The sequence below is a fragment of the Sus scrofa genome, chromosome 5 (assembly GCF_000003025.6).
Source record: "Sus scrofa isolate TJ Tabasco breed Duroc chromosome 5, Sscrofa11.1, whole genome shotgun sequence".
Lineage (NCBI taxonomy): Eukaryota > Metazoa > Chordata > Mammalia > Artiodactyla > Suidae > Sus > Sus scrofa.
The window spans coordinates 22,593,493-22,613,404 of NC_010447.5; the positions used below are offsets into that span (position 1 = coordinate 22,593,493).

General features: G+C 40.5%; 1 protein-coding gene across 26 annotated transcripts in view; it reads right to left on the minus strand.

The window, feature by feature from the left end:
- The window catches only part of R3HDM2 (R3H domain containing 2), a 155,606-nt gene that overhangs the window by 34,848 nt on the left and 100,846 nt on the right, over positions 1-19,912 (minus strand). For 13 of the 26 annotated variants that reach the window (XM_021091856.1, XM_021091848.1, XM_021091854.1 and 10 more), the window contains 8 exons: positions 11,256-11,455; positions 8,684-8,707; positions 5,866-5,907; positions 3,772-3,858; positions 3,134-3,260; positions 1,638-1,716; positions 915-974; positions 193-333 (listed from right to left, as the gene is read on the minus strand). In XM_021091856.1, the coding sequence (XP_020947515.1) occupies positions 193-333; positions 915-974; positions 1,638-1,716; positions 3,134-3,260; positions 3,772-3,858; positions 5,866-5,907; positions 8,684-8,707; positions 11,256-11,420 (725 nt within the window). In that variant the 5' untranslated portion in view covers positions 11,421-11,455. Of the gene's footprint in view, positions 1-192; positions 334-914; positions 1,097-1,637; positions 1,717-3,133; positions 3,261-3,771; positions 3,859-5,865; positions 5,908-8,683; positions 8,708-11,255; positions 11,456-19,912 lie in introns of all 26 variants that reach the window. The other 13 variants (XM_021091855.1, XM_021091846.1, XM_021091843.1 and 10 more) reach the window with 2 other exon arrangements.

Below are 19,912 nucleotides of genomic sequence, written 5' to 3' on the forward strand. Positions count from 1 at the left end.
GCCATGGGCCAGTCTTCACAAAACACTGTGCCTCTAGAATATAACTTCATGGCTTCACAAAGAGTAGGAACTGATAAATAACCTCCTACACTATCCCCTCTCCAGAAAGAGAAATCTTAGTCCTACGCCTTCCTCTTCCACCCAAGAGGTTATCCCAGGGACGTCTTCTCAATCTGTGGTTTCCTCTCTTACATTCTTGTGTTACTGGTTTTGTTGATGATAACAGCCTTTCCAGTTTGATCAACGTTGTGGTCCATCCCAAAATAGGCAGCTACCCGGTGTAATAGCATCCGGTGATATGAGGTCATCTGAGGGAACTTCTTGAACTGGTTGCTGAGGGGAAACCCAGGGGAGAAAAGTGGAATAAGGACAAATAACAACAACAATAGCCAATTGTAATTTTTCTTACAAGTGTCTAAAGTGGGAAATTTCTTAGGAGAAAGAGGCATATTATAAGGAAAATAGATATTTACTCAGTGGTAACCAGAAAGGTTTTCTCAGCTTTATCTACAGTATTTTGTAGATCCCTCTGACCACTGTCCTCATCAAGACTACTCCTTAAGCCCTAGTTCTCACCCACCTGGATAATATTTTACAAAAAAAAAAAAAAAAAAAAAAAAAGAAAGAGAAACTTAAGAAGAGTGAGATATGGGACAAGGGCTAGCTGCTAAAAAGATATAAATTCTTCTCAACTCAAGTCTATGCAATAACTTTAAAACTTCATTTAGTTCCCACACATATGCTTTGTAATCTATTCTGATTACTTTCCCCCAACTCCTTTTGGTTCCCGACAAGTTATTACTTCAAAATTCAGACTTTAAGGGAAAGAGGGATATCCTAAAATGGTACCCAAATTTCTTTTCAGTGCTCCCTCCCACCTCTAAATGTGTATGTATTTCATTCAAGTAACTTACTTGTTGTCATTAATAAATTCCAGAATCTCCTGTTCTAATTTTAGCAGCATCATTCTGTCCCTGTTTAAAAAAGATTAAAACAAAACAAAACAAAAAGGCAGCCCTCCCATAGACACTGAAAACAAGGATTGAAGATACAACCTGCTCACTACAGAAGCTGAAGGGAGGGATAGATCCAAACCCTAAGAGTGGAACAAAAATGCAAATGCAAAGGCTGCTGAGCCTCAATGCCCTGTCTTATGTTACTTAAAAAAAAGAAAAACAATCAAGCCTTCTAATCATGTACTTTGTTTTCCTTATCAGGAAACTAATTTTGTTGGCAATCCTATTCATATAAACACATACTTTATACCTATAAACCTAATTATTATTCTGTATTTCATATTCCATCTGGCTATTTATAGAATTTTTAAACAAGTATGATGTAGCTTAGGTACAAATCAATTATTTTTAGTTCTGAACTTTTTAATTGTATTCCCAAGCCTTCATATTTCTGTCTGCACTCTTCTTCCACAGAATTTTTCTCAACTCTTCTGAAAGCAGAAAGCTCAATATGAGGGTATTCTGAATCCTTCACAGAATATAAAACTACTTTGGAGAGAAATGGTGGGGGGATGGGCATCCTAGATTCTAATAATGGAAAAATTCTGAGAAACTACTTCGCCTCTTGGGAATTCTGCTGGTCTTGGCCCCTTTCCCCCAGTCATGAAATCATGTTATTACCTTGGGTTCTTTTTCAGTGTATTTACAAGAAATTCATGTAGGTCTATTCCAGTGGAGTCCGTATATTCTTGGCTGGAGTCTAGAACCACCACAATGAAATAAATTTAAAATAAATGAAACTGCCTTGTATGATATCTAACCCCAAGCAGAAGCCTACAACCTGATCAGAAGAGATGAAAACAGGAAAGTAGAATCAAACTTCAGGGATTTTAGCTTAAAAATCAGAATGACCTTGATTTGCCAGCCCCTCAAAATTCTCCATGACAGGAGTTCCCGTCATGGCGCAGTGGTTAACGAATCCGACTAGGAACCATGAGGTTGCGGGTTCGGTCCCTGCCCTAGCTCAGTGGGTTAACGATCCGGCGTTGCCGTGAGCTGTGGTGTAGGTTGCAGACGCGGCTCGGATCCTGCGTTGCTGTGCCTCTGGCATAGGCCGGGGGCTACAGCTCCGATTCAACCCCTAGCCTGGGAACCTCCATATGCCGCGGGAGCGGCCCAAGAAATAGCAACAACAACAACAACAACAAAAGACAAAAAGACAAAAAAAAAAAAAAAAAAAATTCTCCATGACAGTGATAGAAGGTAGAATCTGGGTCACAGTGTTACATTTGTATTACAATGAAGAGCCACCTTGTCGTCAATAAGCATTTACTGAATGTCCTGACCAAAACAAAGGTTTTATTCTAGTTAAAATAAATTCTAGGTAAGGACAGACAGGGCTGAATTTTTCAGAATCTCAGCAAATATGCTCAAATGTTGATTATTTCTATTTAGCTGTAAAATTTTAAACTTAAGGTTGCCTTTTTCCTCTTAATTATCATTTTTATGGATCATGTATGTCTTTTGCTACTAGCCCAAGAGTTTAGAACCAATTACATGCAAATCTACATTATTTAAAAAAAAAAAAAATCACTCCAAGCATTCCCAAACCAAAATATAAATGGTATCTAGAGAATGTGCTACCAGTGATGATCCGCCACTATTTTTTTTTTATTTTATTACTATTTTTTTGGCCACACCCATGGCATATGGAAATCCCTAGGTTCACACTGAATCTGAGTTGCAGCTGTGACCTGTGCCACAGTTGCAGCAATGCCAGATCCTTAACCCATTGCGCCAGGCTGGGGATCAAACCCTCACCTCTGCAGTGACCTGAGCTGCTGCTGTAGGATTCTTAACCCGCTGTGCTACAGTGGGAACACCAATCCATCACTATTTATTCCAGAGCAAAAATAAAATCAAAATTGACTGATGTCCTCCTATAGGTAGCCCAGTGTTAATGGAGCAGCTCTCTGTGAGCCCCTAAAGCAGGGCTTGATAAAGCAGCAAAGAGAGTAACCTAGTGAGGCATCTCTCCAAACAACAACGAAGTTAGAAGGACACTGCATATGAACTGTTGGGCCAATAAGGCCAGTGGGTACCAGACTTCAAGATGGAAGGAAAGGGCACTGCAGAGCCAGGCCCCAGGACAGATGTGAAAAGGGGAAAGTCTTCACCTCTAGACAGCATCTTCCTTGGGACTTTTTCTTTGTTTTTGTCCTTGTCTTCCTTCTCAGAGACATCCTTTGTGGACTTTTCTTCCTCCTTGTCAGAGGGGCAGCTGATGTGCAACTGAATTATATCCTTAGATGAGGGTAAAGAGAAATATAATCAAAGGGGAAAATGATTAACTCTCCTGCAGCTCCCTTGAAGTTTCGAAGAAGGCAAGTCTTGGGGTGGCAGCATTCTCTTAGAGAAAAGAGTATTTTGTTCATTACATTGTTTTAGCTTTTGTTCTACCAAAAGGGTAGAGGCTAAGCCTTTTCTGCCAACAATCACAGCCTACTGTATGGAGAGCTCAAGTTATGTTGGCTGTTCACGGCTAAGAATTGAAATGGAAATGATTCTAACAGCCAGAGGGAAAGGGTGTGGGTGGGAAAACAAGATCCAGCCCTGGAATCTCCTTGTCTGCATCATCCTGGGTGGTCCAGGTGTGATCTATATTTCATGCTCTTACCCATGCCCTATTTTACTGCAAAAGCTTGTTTTGAATCCCTCTATTGCAAGGCTAATGTTGATGCCATGGTTGCTATACCACAGTTCATCAAGCAACTACCAAACTCAAAAGCTATGCTAACTCTTAAAAAGGACCTACCTGGGTTTCTAGTGGCCCATCAGTAAATGGGGCAGAAGATTCCTCACACACTGCAAGGCTGCGCACCAACTTCAGCTTGGAATTAGACTGAAAAACATAAATGCACATACATATTTTCTTGGTGGACATTCAGAAAACGTTTGGCTAAATGATAGGTATCCTCTTTGACTCTGTTAGTTGCTGCTTTCATTAAATAGGTTTTGGGTTTTTTTAAATTTTTTTCCCAAACAGGTCCTACTCATCAGTTCCTGACTCGAAAGAAAATTCTTCTACTTACAACAGCAGGTATATAAAAACAAAATGGCTACTTTGGAGAGATGATAGGAAAACCACTTTAAATAGCTCTCCTCTCTCTAGCTCAGTGCTCCAATATCAGATTCATAAGTTTACTGAGAATACACAGCAGCAGAACTTAGTAGAAAGACTGGATTTAAGAGCCAGAAGTCCTAGCTTCAATTCTTGGTTTTGTGCTTATGAGCTATGAGACCCTGAGCGACTTACTTGATCTTTTTGAGTCCCTCTTTTTTTGGCAGGGGGGCATGCCCATGGCTTGAGAAAATTCCCTGGCTAGGAATCAAATTCAAGCCGTGACAATGCCAGATCCTTAATTCACTTAGCCACCAGGAAACTTCTGGGTCTCTTTTTTCCTCAATAAATGCAGGATAAAAATGCTTAAAGGGTTGCTGTGAGAATTAAGATTATGTAAGATATATAAATATATGTGTCATAAACAGTGCCAAGCATATAGTAGACAATGCATGCTAAGTGACTCTAAACCTGAGGTGGCAAGGGTATGAAAAGAGGTCTCTAGGAAAAAAGTAAAAAGAAAGACAGAAAACTTTCTAACTCTTGGGATTCAGTGTGATAAAGAATTAATCCACTTGGTTTACTTCTTCTGGTTGGCGAATACCCAAAAGATCTGAAATCCACTTTGTAAATCACTGCTCTCCTAGGGATCTCCAAAGTCAAAAATTATAGCGACTCATTAGAAACCTACCTATTAACATTTACTGAGCATTCTTACAATAAAATCAAGTTTTACAATAAACACAAAAGCACAAAATATGGTATGTGTGTTCCACGTAGTGCAGTATGGTGAAAAGAATTCGTAAGTCTAAAGAACTGACTTCAAGCTTAATTCTGCCACTTATTAGTAAATATCCTCTGACAAACTTATTCAAACTCTATAAGCCCAAGTTATCTCATCTTTAAAATGGAGATAATAACTGTTACTTATTTCAAAAAGTTTGGGAGGAAGTGAAGTAGCAGAGAACACCCTCTGTTGTAAACTTTAACGTCAAGCTCATCACTGTGGATCAGACCACGTGAGGTGAGTCGCAGAGCCAGTTTATCATACATCATGGTCTTCTTCAAACCCAAGCCACATACCAGCTGGAACATTCTCACATTCTGCCATTATTTTTCTGGGGGAAAGGGGTGGACACCCTTAATTTATTTCTGATAATAATTCTTTGCAATGCAAGAAAAGTTTAATATTTTACTGTTCCCCAATTAAAATTTAAAAAAAGCTATCACACACTAACACTGATAGTCTTCTTCCCTGATAACACCACTTCAAATAATCTGTGATGACAATTTTACCATACAATGATTTAAAAAAAAAAAACCTCTCTTCGCTGCCTCAACCTAAAAAGTAAAACAAACCAAACCAAAACAATACAAAGCTTACACTTTAAGAATGTCCAAAAATATTGAATCATTTTACTAATGGGGCAGGATTTAAAGAATGTTTACATGGCAAACCCCAAAAAACCAAAAAACCAAACAGACAAAACTATTAGGGGAAAAAAGTAAGAGACCCAGAGGTTAGCAGAGAATTAGAGCAATACAAGTGTGCTCTGGTTTGTTTGTAGGAGGCTCTAGCTGGGTATCGTTTCAGGTATGGGAAACACACTGTGACTGAACTAAAGATAATGGAGGACAATAAAGCCAGACCTTCCAGTAGGATACAAAGTGCCGGCAAAAAACTTTGCCTATATATAATCCAAATAAACTGGTTATTAGTGAAAAGTCCATTTGTATAATATACTACTAATAGTACTACAAAAGAAGCTATAGATAAAGGGCTCTCACCTTGGCTCTTTTCCTGGCATGACCATGGTTGGATGTCCGCCTCTGTTACAAGGGGATTAGAAAATATTAAAGGTGGGGGAAATAAACACAAGTTAAAAGCAACATAATTTACAGAGAAAAAGTACTAACTGTAAAACTGTTATAATAGACAAACTATGATGAGACCCAGTTGTTGTGGTTGTCCCCTATGCTGCAACTCTAGTAACTGTGACACGGAAGGGACCAAGGCTACTTTATAGACAAATCACCACTCACCATGAAGATAAAGAATAGGAAGATACTGACTGGTTGGCCAATTTCACAGGTTGATAAAAATTACTTTTAGGTAATCCATGAAATCCTCTCCTATTTAGGATGTTTCTGGAAATGCTACTACCATAGCATGACAGAGTATTTTTTTCCTAAGCTTGCTCATGGGAGTTAATTATTTAGCCCATAACAGATATGAAATATGACCCCCCATCATCACTTAAAACAACATCTTAATAGGACAACGCATTCAGAGTTCTAACTTGAGATACTCAAAAGACCTTTCCCTATGGCTCCAGAAATGGAATGAAAGCTCTTCTTGCCAATTTCCTACCTCCTTGAATATGAGAATTCTCCCAGTTCTAAGCTCCTGGTGATGGTCCTTATAGACCTTATAGATGGTCTGGGTCAGGGATATACAATGGGACAGGACATAAAGAAGGGAGCATGGAGAATATGGACAAGACCCCCAGAGCAGAGGGGCAGGTGAGGAAAGTGTAAAGGAGAAGGGTAAAAGCTGAAGGTGAAGAATGAGGGCCTGAGGAGGGATGAGGGAAAGACTGACTACTTAATTGATAAGGTTTCTAAATAGCTGAGAAGTCTAAACTGGGGCTTCTGGGACCAGTTTGGGTAGGGTTATGAGTGGTACATAGGGCTTCTAAGACGTTTGGAATGGAACCCGTTGCCACTGGGGTCTGGAGAGAACTGAGGCTGGTGGGTGGAGGAGGGGAAACAAATGGAAGGAAGAGCACCAGCTTCTTTTTCCTTTGTCCTCTTCACAAACGACACTGCCTCAGTGCAAAATGGAGAACTAGAAAGGTAGGTGTAAAGAGTAAGAAATGATGGTGGATCTGGTCAGCAAGATCTGTTACAGTAAGGGAAGAGTCATAGTCCAGGAATATGAAGCAGTATTTGTCACTATTTTTTCAAATAAGCAATAACATACATACGTCACAAACATTCAAGAGTTACAGTGAAGGTATAGAGAATAGTAAGTCTTGGAGTTCCCACTGTGACTCAGTGGTAATGAACCTGATTAGTATCCACGAGGATGCAGGTTCCATCCCTGGCCTTGCTCAGTGGGTTAAGGATCAAGCATTGCCATGACCTGTGGTGTAGGTCACAGACGCAGCTCGAATTTGGCATTGCTGTGGCTGTGGCGTAGGCTGGCAGCTGCAGCTCTGATTCTACCCTTAGCCTGGGAACATTCTCATGCTGCGCGTGCAGCCCTTAAAAAAAAAAAAAAAGTTTTCACATCTGTCCCCCAGCTGGAGGAATCCAGCTGGATCCTTCCTAATGGATCAACTAGTACTGAATTTCTTGTAATTCTTCCAGAAAACTTTTTTTTTTTTTTAAATAGTCACACCCAAAATATATAGAAGTTCCTGGGCTACGGGTCAAATCAGAGCAGCAGCTGAGGCCACAGCCACAGCATCATCAGATCCAAGCTATCTGCAACCTGTGCCACAGCCTGCAGCAGCTCCAGATCCTTAAACCACTGTGGGAGGCCAGAGATCGAACCCACATCTTCACAAAGACAGCATCAGATTCCTTTTTTTTTTTTTAATTAAAGTATAGTTGATCCACAGTTTCTTCAATTTCTGTTGTACAGAAAAGTACATCAGGTTCTAAACCTGCTGAGCCACAATGGGAACTCCCTTCTAGAGATCTTTTATGCATCTATAAGCTTATTGTACATGTGTACACTTTATTTTTTGTCTTTTATCTTTTTAGGGCTGCACCCGTGGCATATGGAGGTTCCCAGGCTAGGGGTCAAACTGGAGCTGTAGTCACCGGCCTACACCACAGCCATAGCAACGTGGGATCCAAGTAGTGTCTGCGACCTACACCACAGATCACAGCAACACTAGATCCTTAATCCACTGAGCGGGACCAGGGATCAAACCCACATCCTCATGGATGCTGGTCAGGTTTGTTAACCACTGAGCCATGACAGGAACTCCTGTACATGTGCACACTTTAGAAAAAAACGAACAGAAATATACTGTACACACTGCCCTAAACCTTGCTTTTAAACTTTTTTTAATGGACACCATTCTATAGAAGAGATGCTGTGTTTTTTTATCGCTGTGCCTGCAGCATGTGGAATTTCCTGGGCCAGGGATCAAACCCACGTCACAACAGCAACCCAAACTGCTGCAGTAACAACACTGGATCCTTAACCCTCTGTGCCACAAGGGAACTCCAAGATACTGTTTTTGTTAATGGCTACATGGTATTTCATCAAGTGGCCATACTAAAACTTATTTTCTAAGTCCCTTGAACTGTACCATTTAGGACGGTCTGATCTTTTGTTAGTATAAACAATACTCCCATGAGCACATCATTGAGTAAATCTACAAATGCTGTAGAGCCCATTTAAAAATTTTATAAAGTATTGCCAAATTGCCCTTCAAAGAAGTTATATCAATTTATAACCCTACAAGCAATATATAAACCTGCTTATTTCCTAGAACATCTAATTTTGATTTCAAACACATACAGAAAGCCTAATGTGTATCAGGCACCAGGCTAACTACTGGGGGATATGGAGATAAAAGACACAAACCTTGTCAAAAAGAAACTCATAATCCTGTTGGAGAAGACAGACAAATAGACAATTACAATACAATACATTTAAGTGCACTACAGATGTACTCATGGAGTGCTACAGGAGCACAAGTGTCTAACTCAGACCTAAGAATTCACAAATTCCCATGTTCACAAACATTGAGTGCCTCCAAGGAACTGTGTTGGGCCCTAGAGTTATAATGATGAGCTCAAACTGACCTAATCCTGGGTCTCATTGAGTTCTGTGAAGGAGACAGACATTAATCAACGAATTATACAATATAGACTGGAATGGGTGAGTAAGGTTGTCAAGGAAGGCTTCCTGGAGAAAGACACACTGGACTGTGTTTTGAAAGATAAATAGTTATTATATTAGACAAATTCTGGCAGGAGGGTTCAAGGGTTGGAGGAGGTTAGGGAAAGAAAACCAAGGAGGGCATTCTAGGCAGCAAAAGCATGTACAAAAGCATTCTTTCCCCAAACTTTTCAGCTCTTATTTATACCAGGAACCAGGGAATCAGTTAATGCTGAAGTAAAGGATACCAGAGGTACATGGATGGCAGGCAAGGGACTAGGTCACAATATGCTATGCTGACAAATCTGGGACTTATCCTAGGACAATGAGACACACAGGAAGTTGAAGAGAATTAACACAATCAGATCTTTATTTCACAGCTATCTTTCTAAAGCAGTACGGAAGGTGAATCAGGAGGGATTACAAGTATAAAGGTAGAAAGTCCAGCTAGGAGCCAATACCTAGCTGGCTATTTAAAGGACCCACCAAAGTTGAGTGTGTGTTAAGACTTGCCCATTCTAAACCGAATCTCAGAGCCTGCCTGTTTCCATGCAAAGGATGTTCCGAGTTCCAACTGCTGATTCCAAGAAAACGTCTCACACAGTACAAGTAATCAAAGTCCCCTTTCCTCAAACTTTTGAATTCCAATTCATAACAGGCACTCCTTTTCAGCATCAGTAAGATTTTTTTGAGAGAATTCCCAGGTGTGAGTTACCCTGTATGAGGCACCATGCTCACTACTGGAGAGGGGCAAGGTGAGAGAAAGAGCAGAATTTTTAGTACTATTGAAGAGGAAGATTGGTAGAGGAGAGAGGGTTTCTGAAGGGTGGCCAAGAATGAAGACGTTGTAGAAGGAGCAAGAACTCTAATAGTTGGCAGCAGCAACTCCACCTGCTCTAGCAGTAGCAAAAGGAGTCAGAGGGGAGGCAGGTTCCCCTCCCAAGCTCCCACACAATCTATTTGTATATCCAGATGAAGACATTTTTTAAACCAAGTGAGCATTCACAAGGCATATAAAACATACAGTCATCCTTTTTTTTCTGCTTATCATCCAGAAGTACACACAACAGGAATTCAAGACACCATTTAAAATAATTTCCTGAGAATAGAATGACTTGTACCCAAAAGTCTAACTATTATCTTCCATGTAACATGACAGTGCAAAATTAAACATTCAATACTTATCTGTCCTGAGGATTTTAAATGCTTTTGGTATCAGTGGAAGCTACAAGTATAGTTGGAACAGTGGCAGACCTGTCTCCACAAACTCTAGAAGGATGGGTGGGGAATGATAATTCACATGCAAAAGATAATGGAAAGAAAAGCAACCAGGATAGAGATCTGGCTAACTGCAAGGGGAAAAATGGTAGAAAAGCAGGCATCTAGAGAACAAAATATTTCAGAGGTGTCTGATTTTAATTCATCCCTATATGTTGTTGCTGTCTTAATCTTGAAGTAAGACAAGACCTAGGTGAACTGGGTCACAAAAGAAATCATGTTTCAAGTTTCTAGACCCTTCAGTATGTTACTGCTACTGCTCTTTAACTTACTACAATTAACAGCCTATTTCCTGAGCATGCAATAAAGACCAGCCTCACCCCTGGGCAGGAAAGAAAGGATTTATATAATTCGGGCTTGAGTAACAGAGGAAACTAGCAGTGACCACACGGAAGAGAAGAATTGGAATAGGTAAGCTAGAGTAGGCTCAGTCCAGCCTGGCTGGGTACCAAAGAGGAGCCCTGGAAGAAGCTCGGCTGGCCATCACATCTGCACTGCAGTATGAATTTGGATGGAAAACAACATGGCAACCAAAGAGCAAAATTCCTCTCACTCACATTTACCAAGTGGCAAGTTCAGAGACTATTTCTGACCTAGAAAATGCTGACTGCTTTAACACAACCAGGATATTAATTTAACACTGTGTGGCCACACAGCTCTAGTTTTCAGAGTTTATTGTATAAGCCATATTATGACTTGTTAAATATGAGTTCGTATATAGTTTATTTTTTGATAGTTAAAAAATATCAAAATGTAGAAGAACCAGTATAACTCGGGTCCTGATGGATGAGGGATTGCATTCTGTTTTCTTTAGACTTTATTGTGGACTCTGTGGCAAAAAGGGAAGGAGATATTTCTTGAGAGCTGAAGCTGGATTTTTAGGGAGAATCAAATATTTGTGTAAGTGACTGGCTTCCTATAGATTCCCAATGCCACCTATGATGACATTTCTATTTTGCTATAAAGACTGCACATACGATGCACTCCTAATCCTTACCTGTGTCTCCTGACGCAAACTGGTGTCTTCACTCTCTTTCTCAATTTCTTCCTTGCTTGGAGTCTTTGATATAAACTTGTTTTTGTTTACGGATTCTTCTACCAGTTTTTTTTCTGATTCTTTCATTATTTCCAGCGTCTCTTGAGTAGTGTTACTGTTAGACATCTTCTTTAATAGAATATAGTAGCCTCTATGGACTCCTAAAGAAACATTAAATGTATTAAACAGAAGTTGTGTATCTATACTTAAATATACCTACAAGACTTGGATTTCACAGAGAAGTCTGGCTTACAGACTACCTGTCATCCAGTATAGGGGTTCTTTGACAAACGTTGCCCCTAGATTAATTTCATTTCTTTTTTTTTTAAACTTTATAATTGACATAAACTGCCTATATTTAAAATGCACAATTTGATGAGTGAAACATGCATACACCTATGAAACTTCATCACAATCAAGACAGTGAACACATTCATGATCTCCAAAGGTTTCCTTCTGCTTCTTCGTTAAGTCCTTCTTCCTGTTCTCCATGCCCCCTCCCCAGCCAACCACTGTTACTACAGATTAGTCTCCATTTTCTAGAATTTGATATCATACATTATCTGGATTATTTTACTCACCATAATTATTTTGAGATTCACCAGAATTCAGTTCTAAAGCAATGCACTATAAAGTGCCCTTGGCACTTTAATTGCCCTCTCTTGTTCCCTATAGAAATTTGCTCATGTTTCCGGCTTGAGCGCTCCACAGTTAGCTCATTAGACTCTCTCCAGAAAGAAGGAAAATATAAAGCTTTATTCAGTACCAGAGAGGATCATTCTCCTTTCCCAAGGGAGAACTTCCACAGCTACCACAAACTACAACATTATTATCAACGTCAAGTGTCTCCCCCATCAAAAGCAGCAATATTAGACAATGGTTATAGAATCTTAAATTATTTCCTTTATCTTAAGCAAGCTGAAAAGGCAGGAAGAGAGCTTTGTAGTCATCTGTCCTTCAGAAAGACTGGGTCTCTCCCTGGAGGAAGAGAGAATCTTTGCTTTGCTATTTACTATTTGTTTTCAGTCACTTTACTGCCTCCCAAAGATGCAGAAATTTGTAGTGAAAGGGTGGCTAACTATTTATCACTCGCTACTGGTACCTGTGAAATGCTGTAATGAGGTCAACAAAGTAGTTCAAACACACTCAAACAGAAGTTGATGCTACAGAGATTCATGTCCTCAACAACTGTTTGAAGTCAAACATGCTAGCTCCAACAATGTTTTGGATTTTTTGTTTCCATTTTTGGAAACACCGTCACACCCAGGGCATATCCAAGGAGTCAAATTGGAGCAGTAGCTGCCAGCCTAAGCCACAGCCACAGCAATACCAGATCCAAGCCTCGTCTGTGACCTACACCATAGCTCACTGCAACTTGTGATCCTTAACCCACTAAGTGAGGTCGGGGATTGAACCCGAGTCTTCATGGATTATTAGCTGGGTTCATTACTGGTGAGCCACAATGGGAACAGCCCAACAATGGTTTTTAATAGAGGTTTCTCCTTACATGGATTACAGATTGGACTTGAATCATGAATTCTTTTCTTTCTTTAAAAAGGTAAGATTGGGAGTTCCCCTCGTCGCGCAGTGGTTAACGAATCCGACTAGGAACCATGAGGTTGAGGGTTCGATCCCTGCCCTTGCTCAGTGGGTTAACGATCCGGCGTTGCCGTGAGCTGTGGTGTAGGTTACAGACATGGCTCGGATTCCGCGTTGCTGTGGCTCTGGCGTAGGCTGGCAGCTACAGCTCTGATTCGACCCCTAGCCTGGGAACCTCCATATGCCGTGGGAGCGGCCCAAAGAAATAGCAAAAAAAAAAAAAAAAAAAGACAAAAAAAAAGGTAAGATTGGATACCTTTCCAGATGTCATGTCTATTTCATGTGACCCAAGAAACCAAGCTACAGAAACAGCAATGCTTCAAATAAATTGTTATGCCACACATTTTTTTCGTCCTTCAAATCAGTTTAACAGATAAGACTCAGAAGGCTCTTAGGAAACAAGGGTAACCTCATCCTGGCCTAAGTTAGTCTGCAAGATTACTGCTTTATTCACCTTGTGGTGGCTCCTGAGCAGCTTTCTGGAGACTTGGTTTCAAAAGCCAGAGAGTCATTCATACAATTTCAGTGATGCAGTTAAATTTAAAGATAAGAAATACTGCAAGAAACTGACTACAAAAGAAAATGATTGATATTTTATTTTATTTTAGTCTTTTTGCCATTTCTTGGGCCGCTCCCGTGGCATATGGAGGTTCCCAGGCTAGGGGTCGAATCCGAGCTGTAGCTGCCAGCCTACACCAGAGCCACAGCAACGCAGGATCCGAGCCGCGTCTGCAACCTACACCACAGCTCACGGCAACGCCGGATCGTTAACCCACTGAGCAAGGGCAGGGACCGAACCCGCAACCTCATGGTTCCTAGTCAGATTCGTTAACCACTGCGCCACGACGGGAACTCCTGATATTTTATTTTTTTAATTGATTTGGTACCTGGAGGCTTCAATAAAAAGTTAATAGCCTATAAAGATTTATGGATCAGTGGCTGTACATGGGAACTGCATATACATATATGTTTGTTTTTTTCCCCATGGGTAAATCAAGCCTCCATTCTCTTCAGTTTGAATTATAGCAAAACCCAGGAGTTCCCTTGTGATGCAGTCGGTTAAGGACTTGGCTTTGTCACTGGAGTGGCTTGGGTCATTGCTGTGGTGTGGGTCTGATCGTTGGTCTAGGAACTTCCACATGCTGCAGGCATGTACAACCAAACCAAGCCAAAAACTCAGCAAATGCCTTCTCTATATCTCTTAGCTGGGAAACATCAGTAAAGATCACAATTGCTAGCGTTCTTAGATACAACCTCATGCAATCTCCCCCATTCTCCCCAAAGAAGAGCTCCTTTTTATAAGTTCCTGAGACAGGCCTGCGTATCTCTCCGAGAAAACTCCTGGGACAGGATCATCTCATTATTTCTTAAATAGTCTGAACTGTTATATTGTTGCTTCCTATTATAATCTATGGACTGTTTCAATCTTGATCCTAAATCTGCCTTAGAGTCACACAAAATTAAGTTTACTTCTTTTACCACGATAGACCTTCAATATTTTTCTTTTTCAGGCTCAAATAGCCTTAAACAGATTACTCTGTCAGAAAGAAAAGGCAATGAGTGGGGAGTTAGTGTATTGGATGAAGGTGGTCAAAAGATATGAACTTCTACTTATCAGATAAATAAGCAGTGGAGATGTAATGTAATGACTCCAGTTAAATGTGTGATATATTTGAAAGTTGCTAATACAATAGTTCTCATCACAAGAAAAAAATTTTTTTTTGCCTGGGATTTTCTTTAACTGATTTTTTTTTTTTGTCTTTTTGCCATTTCTTGGGCCGCTCCCACGGCATATGGAGGTTCCCAGGCTAGGGGTCTAATCGGAGATGTAGCTGCAGCTGCCAGCCTACACCAGAGCCACAGCAACGCGGGATCCGAGCCGCGTCTGCGACCCACACCACAGCTCACGGCAACGCTGGATCCTTAACCCACTGAGCAAGGGCAGGGATCAAACCCGCAACCTCATGGTTCCTAGTCGGATTCGTTAACCACTGCGCCATGACGGGAACTCCTTTAACTGAATTTTTAAGATTCACATAACATAGTTAATTATTTTAAAGTGAACAATTTAGTAGATTTAATAAATTCACAATGTTATGTAGCCATCACCTCTTTCTAGTCCCAAAACATTTTCATCACCCCAGAAGGAAACCTTCTATGAGGAAATGGCTGTTAACAAAACTTACTGTGATAATTTCATAGTATATGTATGTCAAGTCATTAAGCAATACACCTTAAACTTATACAGAGCTGTATGTCAATTGGTTTTTTATTGAAAAACCAAAAGAAGAGAGAGAAAGAGGGAAGGTGAAATGGAAAAATATAAAGCAGCTGGTTGTTTCTTTCTCCAGGACAGGCCTCAATTACCAAATAAGTATATTTGCCAAATCAGAATGATAAATTTGCAGCTCCTCTTGACGTGTAAGTCAGAAAGAGCTTAACTATCTGGACACCTGGACTAACTTCACAGCGTTCAAGCACTGTAACTCAGCTAAAGCACTAATGACAATAACCAGCTAAACAGAAAAATCTTTTACATCAGCCACCTGTGGAACATGGTCGTATATTCCAACTTAAGTTGTAGAGAGCCACATGGTTTCCTTCATTCACTGGGAAAAAGAATAACAGGCTTTAGATTCTTCAAGACATCCATAAAACATGAGTAATGCATCCACTTTTAGAATTCTTTTTTTTTTTTCTTTTTAGGGCTGCACCTGCAGCACATGGAGGTTCCCAGGCTAAGGGGGTCTAATCAGAGCTACAGCTGCCAGCCTGTGCCACAGCAATGCCAGATCTGAGCTGAGTCTGCGACCTACTCCACAGCTCACGGCAACACTGGATCTTTAACCCACTGAGCAAGGCCAGGGGTCAAACCCGCAACCTCATGGTTCCTAACCACTGAGCCATGATGGGAACTCCCGCTTTTAGAATTCTGACAGTCATTTCCACTGAGACTACTGGCCTCTTAGAGAGCTGTGTAAACAAAGTAATTCTTACTCTGAGGAAAAAGGAAATAGCAGAGGGAAAGAAAGTTACGATAGATACTATACTAGCTGCCTATCCAAATCTTCCTTCTCTCACACTCAGTCTAGCTCAGATTTTCTTCTGGTGTTTGCCCTCCTCTGAGGACACATGAACAGGGAAGGTAATCCTATCCCTGAGCCCTAGGAGGTGGATCTTAATTAGCAAGACTAATTGTGGTAATTCTGTTTCCTTTTTGTGACTAGGTGGGGAAGGGACAAGTGACTCAGTCATCACCAGCGAGAAATGAGAGAACTTTGCTGGGTGGGTGGCTTTAAAGAAAGGCTTCCCACTGTATTTTCTTTAAAAGCCTCTAGAAAAAGGGCTACCTTCTGCTGAAGGGTGTCTTTTGCGCAGATGATGACGGGGCTACAACAACCTGCCAACACATGGAGAATGATGGAGCAGAGAGAATAAGCTAGTAACAAGGGGTCAGGGTGTTACTATTCTAGAGTTGAGATCCATCAGAAGATATACTGAGCTCAAAACTGTGTTTCTTGAGCTGAAATAATCTTCAACTACAGTCAATTCTAGCCCTGTAATCCTGTGCAGAAGGTGCTCCTTAAGGAACATAAAGATTCCTGGAAACAATTTTTTTTTGGGCCAAACAAAAGCAAAAATTGCAGCCAAAGGACAAGTTAATTTATTCGCAAAAAAGAAAAAAAAAAAAAAGCTTTAAGAACAGGAATAAAGCAAGTAGAAGGGTTAAAAGGCAGAGAAATAATTTCCACTCTAGATGGTTTATTTGACAAAGAAAGGAAGTATTTCATATGTAACTTGACTAAAACAAAGCAAGACATTAAGCTCCCAAGAGATCCCAGATGTGTGCTTCCCTACAACTTATTTGTGCATGTTGTACATTTCATCCAGGGAAACAGCACAATTTTAAGGCAGAGTATCTCCTGAGGACACTCAGTGGCTTAAAGCTGCACAGAGGGGACTTTCAGAAGTTGGGGCAAGGAGAGGGAGTGGGGAAATAGGATGATACAGAGGAGGCTGAGGGGAGCCAAGATTGGGCAATATTTTCAGGGAGAATACTGCATATTCCCCATAAAATTTTTGACTGCCAAGGTAAGAAACAAGTGCTCCAGAGCAGAGTGAGATTATATATCCTTCCATCAACTCTATAAACAATCTTCTAGGCATTGTGCCAAGAAGAATATATTATATAGGGGACACTCAGAGACACAAGGATAGTTTCATTTTCTTCCTTTTAATCCACGGTCAAGTAGAGAGAATGCAAGAAAGAAAGAAGACAAAAGCTAGAGGCTAAAAAATCTGACTTACCCTGCGGCAAAATCCCTGTAAACTTTACAGTCCTTTTCTAACTTATGTAGCAAGAGTAAATTATTTTCAATTGATACTCATATTGAAAATATTTAAGGTCTAAAGGCTCAGGAGAATCGATAAACTGTGATATATTCATATAACAGAATACTATTCAAGGATTTAAAAAATGAACTTTTGGTGTTTGCTTTCCTTTGAAAACACCTGATCAGGGAAGGTGACCCTATCCCTAAGCCCTGGAAGGTGGATCTTAGCTAGACCAATCGTGGTAATTCCATTTCTTTTTGTGACTTGCTTAAGAAACAAGTGATTCGGGAGTTCCCATCGTGGCGCAGTGGTTAATGAACCCGACTAGGAACCATGAGGTTGTGGGTTCGATCCTGACCTTGCTCAGTGGGTTAAGGATCCGGCATTGCCGTGAGCTGTAGTGTAGGTCGCAGATGCGGCTCGGATCCCGCGTTGCTGTGGCTCTGGTGTAGGCTGGCAGCTGCAGCTACATCTCCGATTCGACCCCTAGCCTGGGAACCTCCACATGCCACGGGTGCAGTCCTAGAAAAGACAAAATAAATAAATAAATAAAATTTGATTAAGAAAAGAAAGAAAGAAAGAAACAAGTGCTTCAATGATTACCAGTGAGACAGGAAGATACATTACTGGGTATATACTGACATATGCAAAAACAAAGAAGAAGAAAGTAGAAGAAAGTGGATTTCCTTAAAAAATATGTATATCCTATATAAGCCCATCCATATGAAATTCAAGAACAGGTGAAACTAACCTACAGTGGTTTAAATCAGAAAGTTGTTGGTTAAGTTTTGAGGGTAACATATTCATTGGAAAGAGACACAGAAACAATGTCTTGTTTGGGGTAGTGGTTACATGGGTGTATGACTATCAAAATTTATGAACTGAATCCTTAAGATTTGTGCATTTTATTGTAGGTTATTTAAACACAGAGAGAGAAACAGAAAGAGAGAGGGGGGAGAGAGAAATGCCCTTAGGAGTCAAGACAGTGGGGCAAAACACACAGTTAAAATAGCGGGTTTAAAACAAAACAAACTGTTGAGATGCTTATAATGGCAAGCCTATTCTTACACTCTTTGGCACTGAAGTTAGGAGAAAAGGAAAAACCATTCATGTTTACCGAGCAAGATTATGAACCTGGTGCTTTAATGCACTTCAACTCATATCCACCAAGAGTAGCTAAGGAATTTCCCCCAAGGTCATACAGCACTACTAAATGACAGAATCAGACCCAAACTCGAGTGCTGATTCAGCCAAAGTCTACATTCTTTTATGACTCACTCTGATTATTCTTTCTATATATTACTTTAATCCTAACAAAATTCTTTGTTAGGGCATTTTCAGATGAAGAAACCAAAGCCCAGAGAAATTAAATAACTTTCCCAAGTTAAATACAAAATGGGTAAGAGCAAGACTCTAGCCTAGCTGTGTCTGATCTCAAGCCAAAGTTCTAGGTGTCCCAAGGTAGACATTCAAGAGTGTTCGGGATGTGATTTATGGGATGGGAGGGATGCCTAGACCTGAGGTCTCTCTTGAGAAAGTATCAGTGGGGGGAACATATTTTAGTGCTTGTAAACTTCCCCATATGTCTCTTCAGTCTGGGTCACCCCTCATGACTTTACTTTTTTTTTTTTTGCTATTTCTTGGGCCGCTCCCAGGGCATATGGAGGTTCCCAGGCTAGGGGTCGAATCGGAGCTGTAGCCACCAGCCTACGCCAGAGCCACAGCAACGCGGGATCCGAGCCGTGTCTGCAACCTACACCACAGCTCACGGCAACGCCGGATAGTTAACCCACTGAGCAAGGGCAGGGACCGAACCCGAAACCTCATGGTTCCTAGTCGGATTCGTTAACCACTGCGCCATGGCAGGAACTCCTACATTTTTTATAGTTTATAGAGAGTATCTTATTTGATCTTCTCAAGATACAAAATATCACCATTTTATAAATGAAACATACTGTTCAGGGCCATACAATCTGTATAAGGAACCAGACTTCAAACACAGGTCTTATTGATTCTAAAATCCCATGTTCTTTCTACTATAGTGCCAGAGGACAAAAACAAAACAAAACAAAACAAAACAAAAAACAATAACTGCATGCCTAAAAAGGTAAATGGCCCAACTGCCCTTGGGTGAGGACAAGAAGGAAGGCCCTACTGAGTTGGAAGAGATATGGGTCCAATACTCCCTTCTCTTCAAAGAAAGCAGAATATGAGAGTATAAAGTACTTAGGGAACATGTAAAGCTATAGTTATGTGACAGTCACCAAGACCTTTAAGGATTTCTGAAGTCAATTGTCATAGATTTCATCAGTACTAGGCCAAAAAAAATAACAACAGAAATAATAACAATTGTGTCAATCTTCTAAATCAGGGAAGCATGAGAAAATCATTCTGCTCTATATATGCAAAAGGATTCAATGGTGTGTAAGGGAGGCCACAGGACTTGGCTGATGTCCAGAGAAATTCCTCGGGCAAAGTAAAGAGAGAAACAAGATTAAAGTGTTCTGGACATGTACCTTCTTTCTTTGCCCAGTATCCCTTATGGCTGTATTGCCCTGAAATGAGAACTGCAGGTGCTACGATCAATGGACTGAAGTGTTAGCTGGGCTTCGTTGTAGTTTCTATTGGCTTTTCTACATTCTCGTCCAAAAAAAAAATGCCCATTTTACTTTCTTGATCAAAAC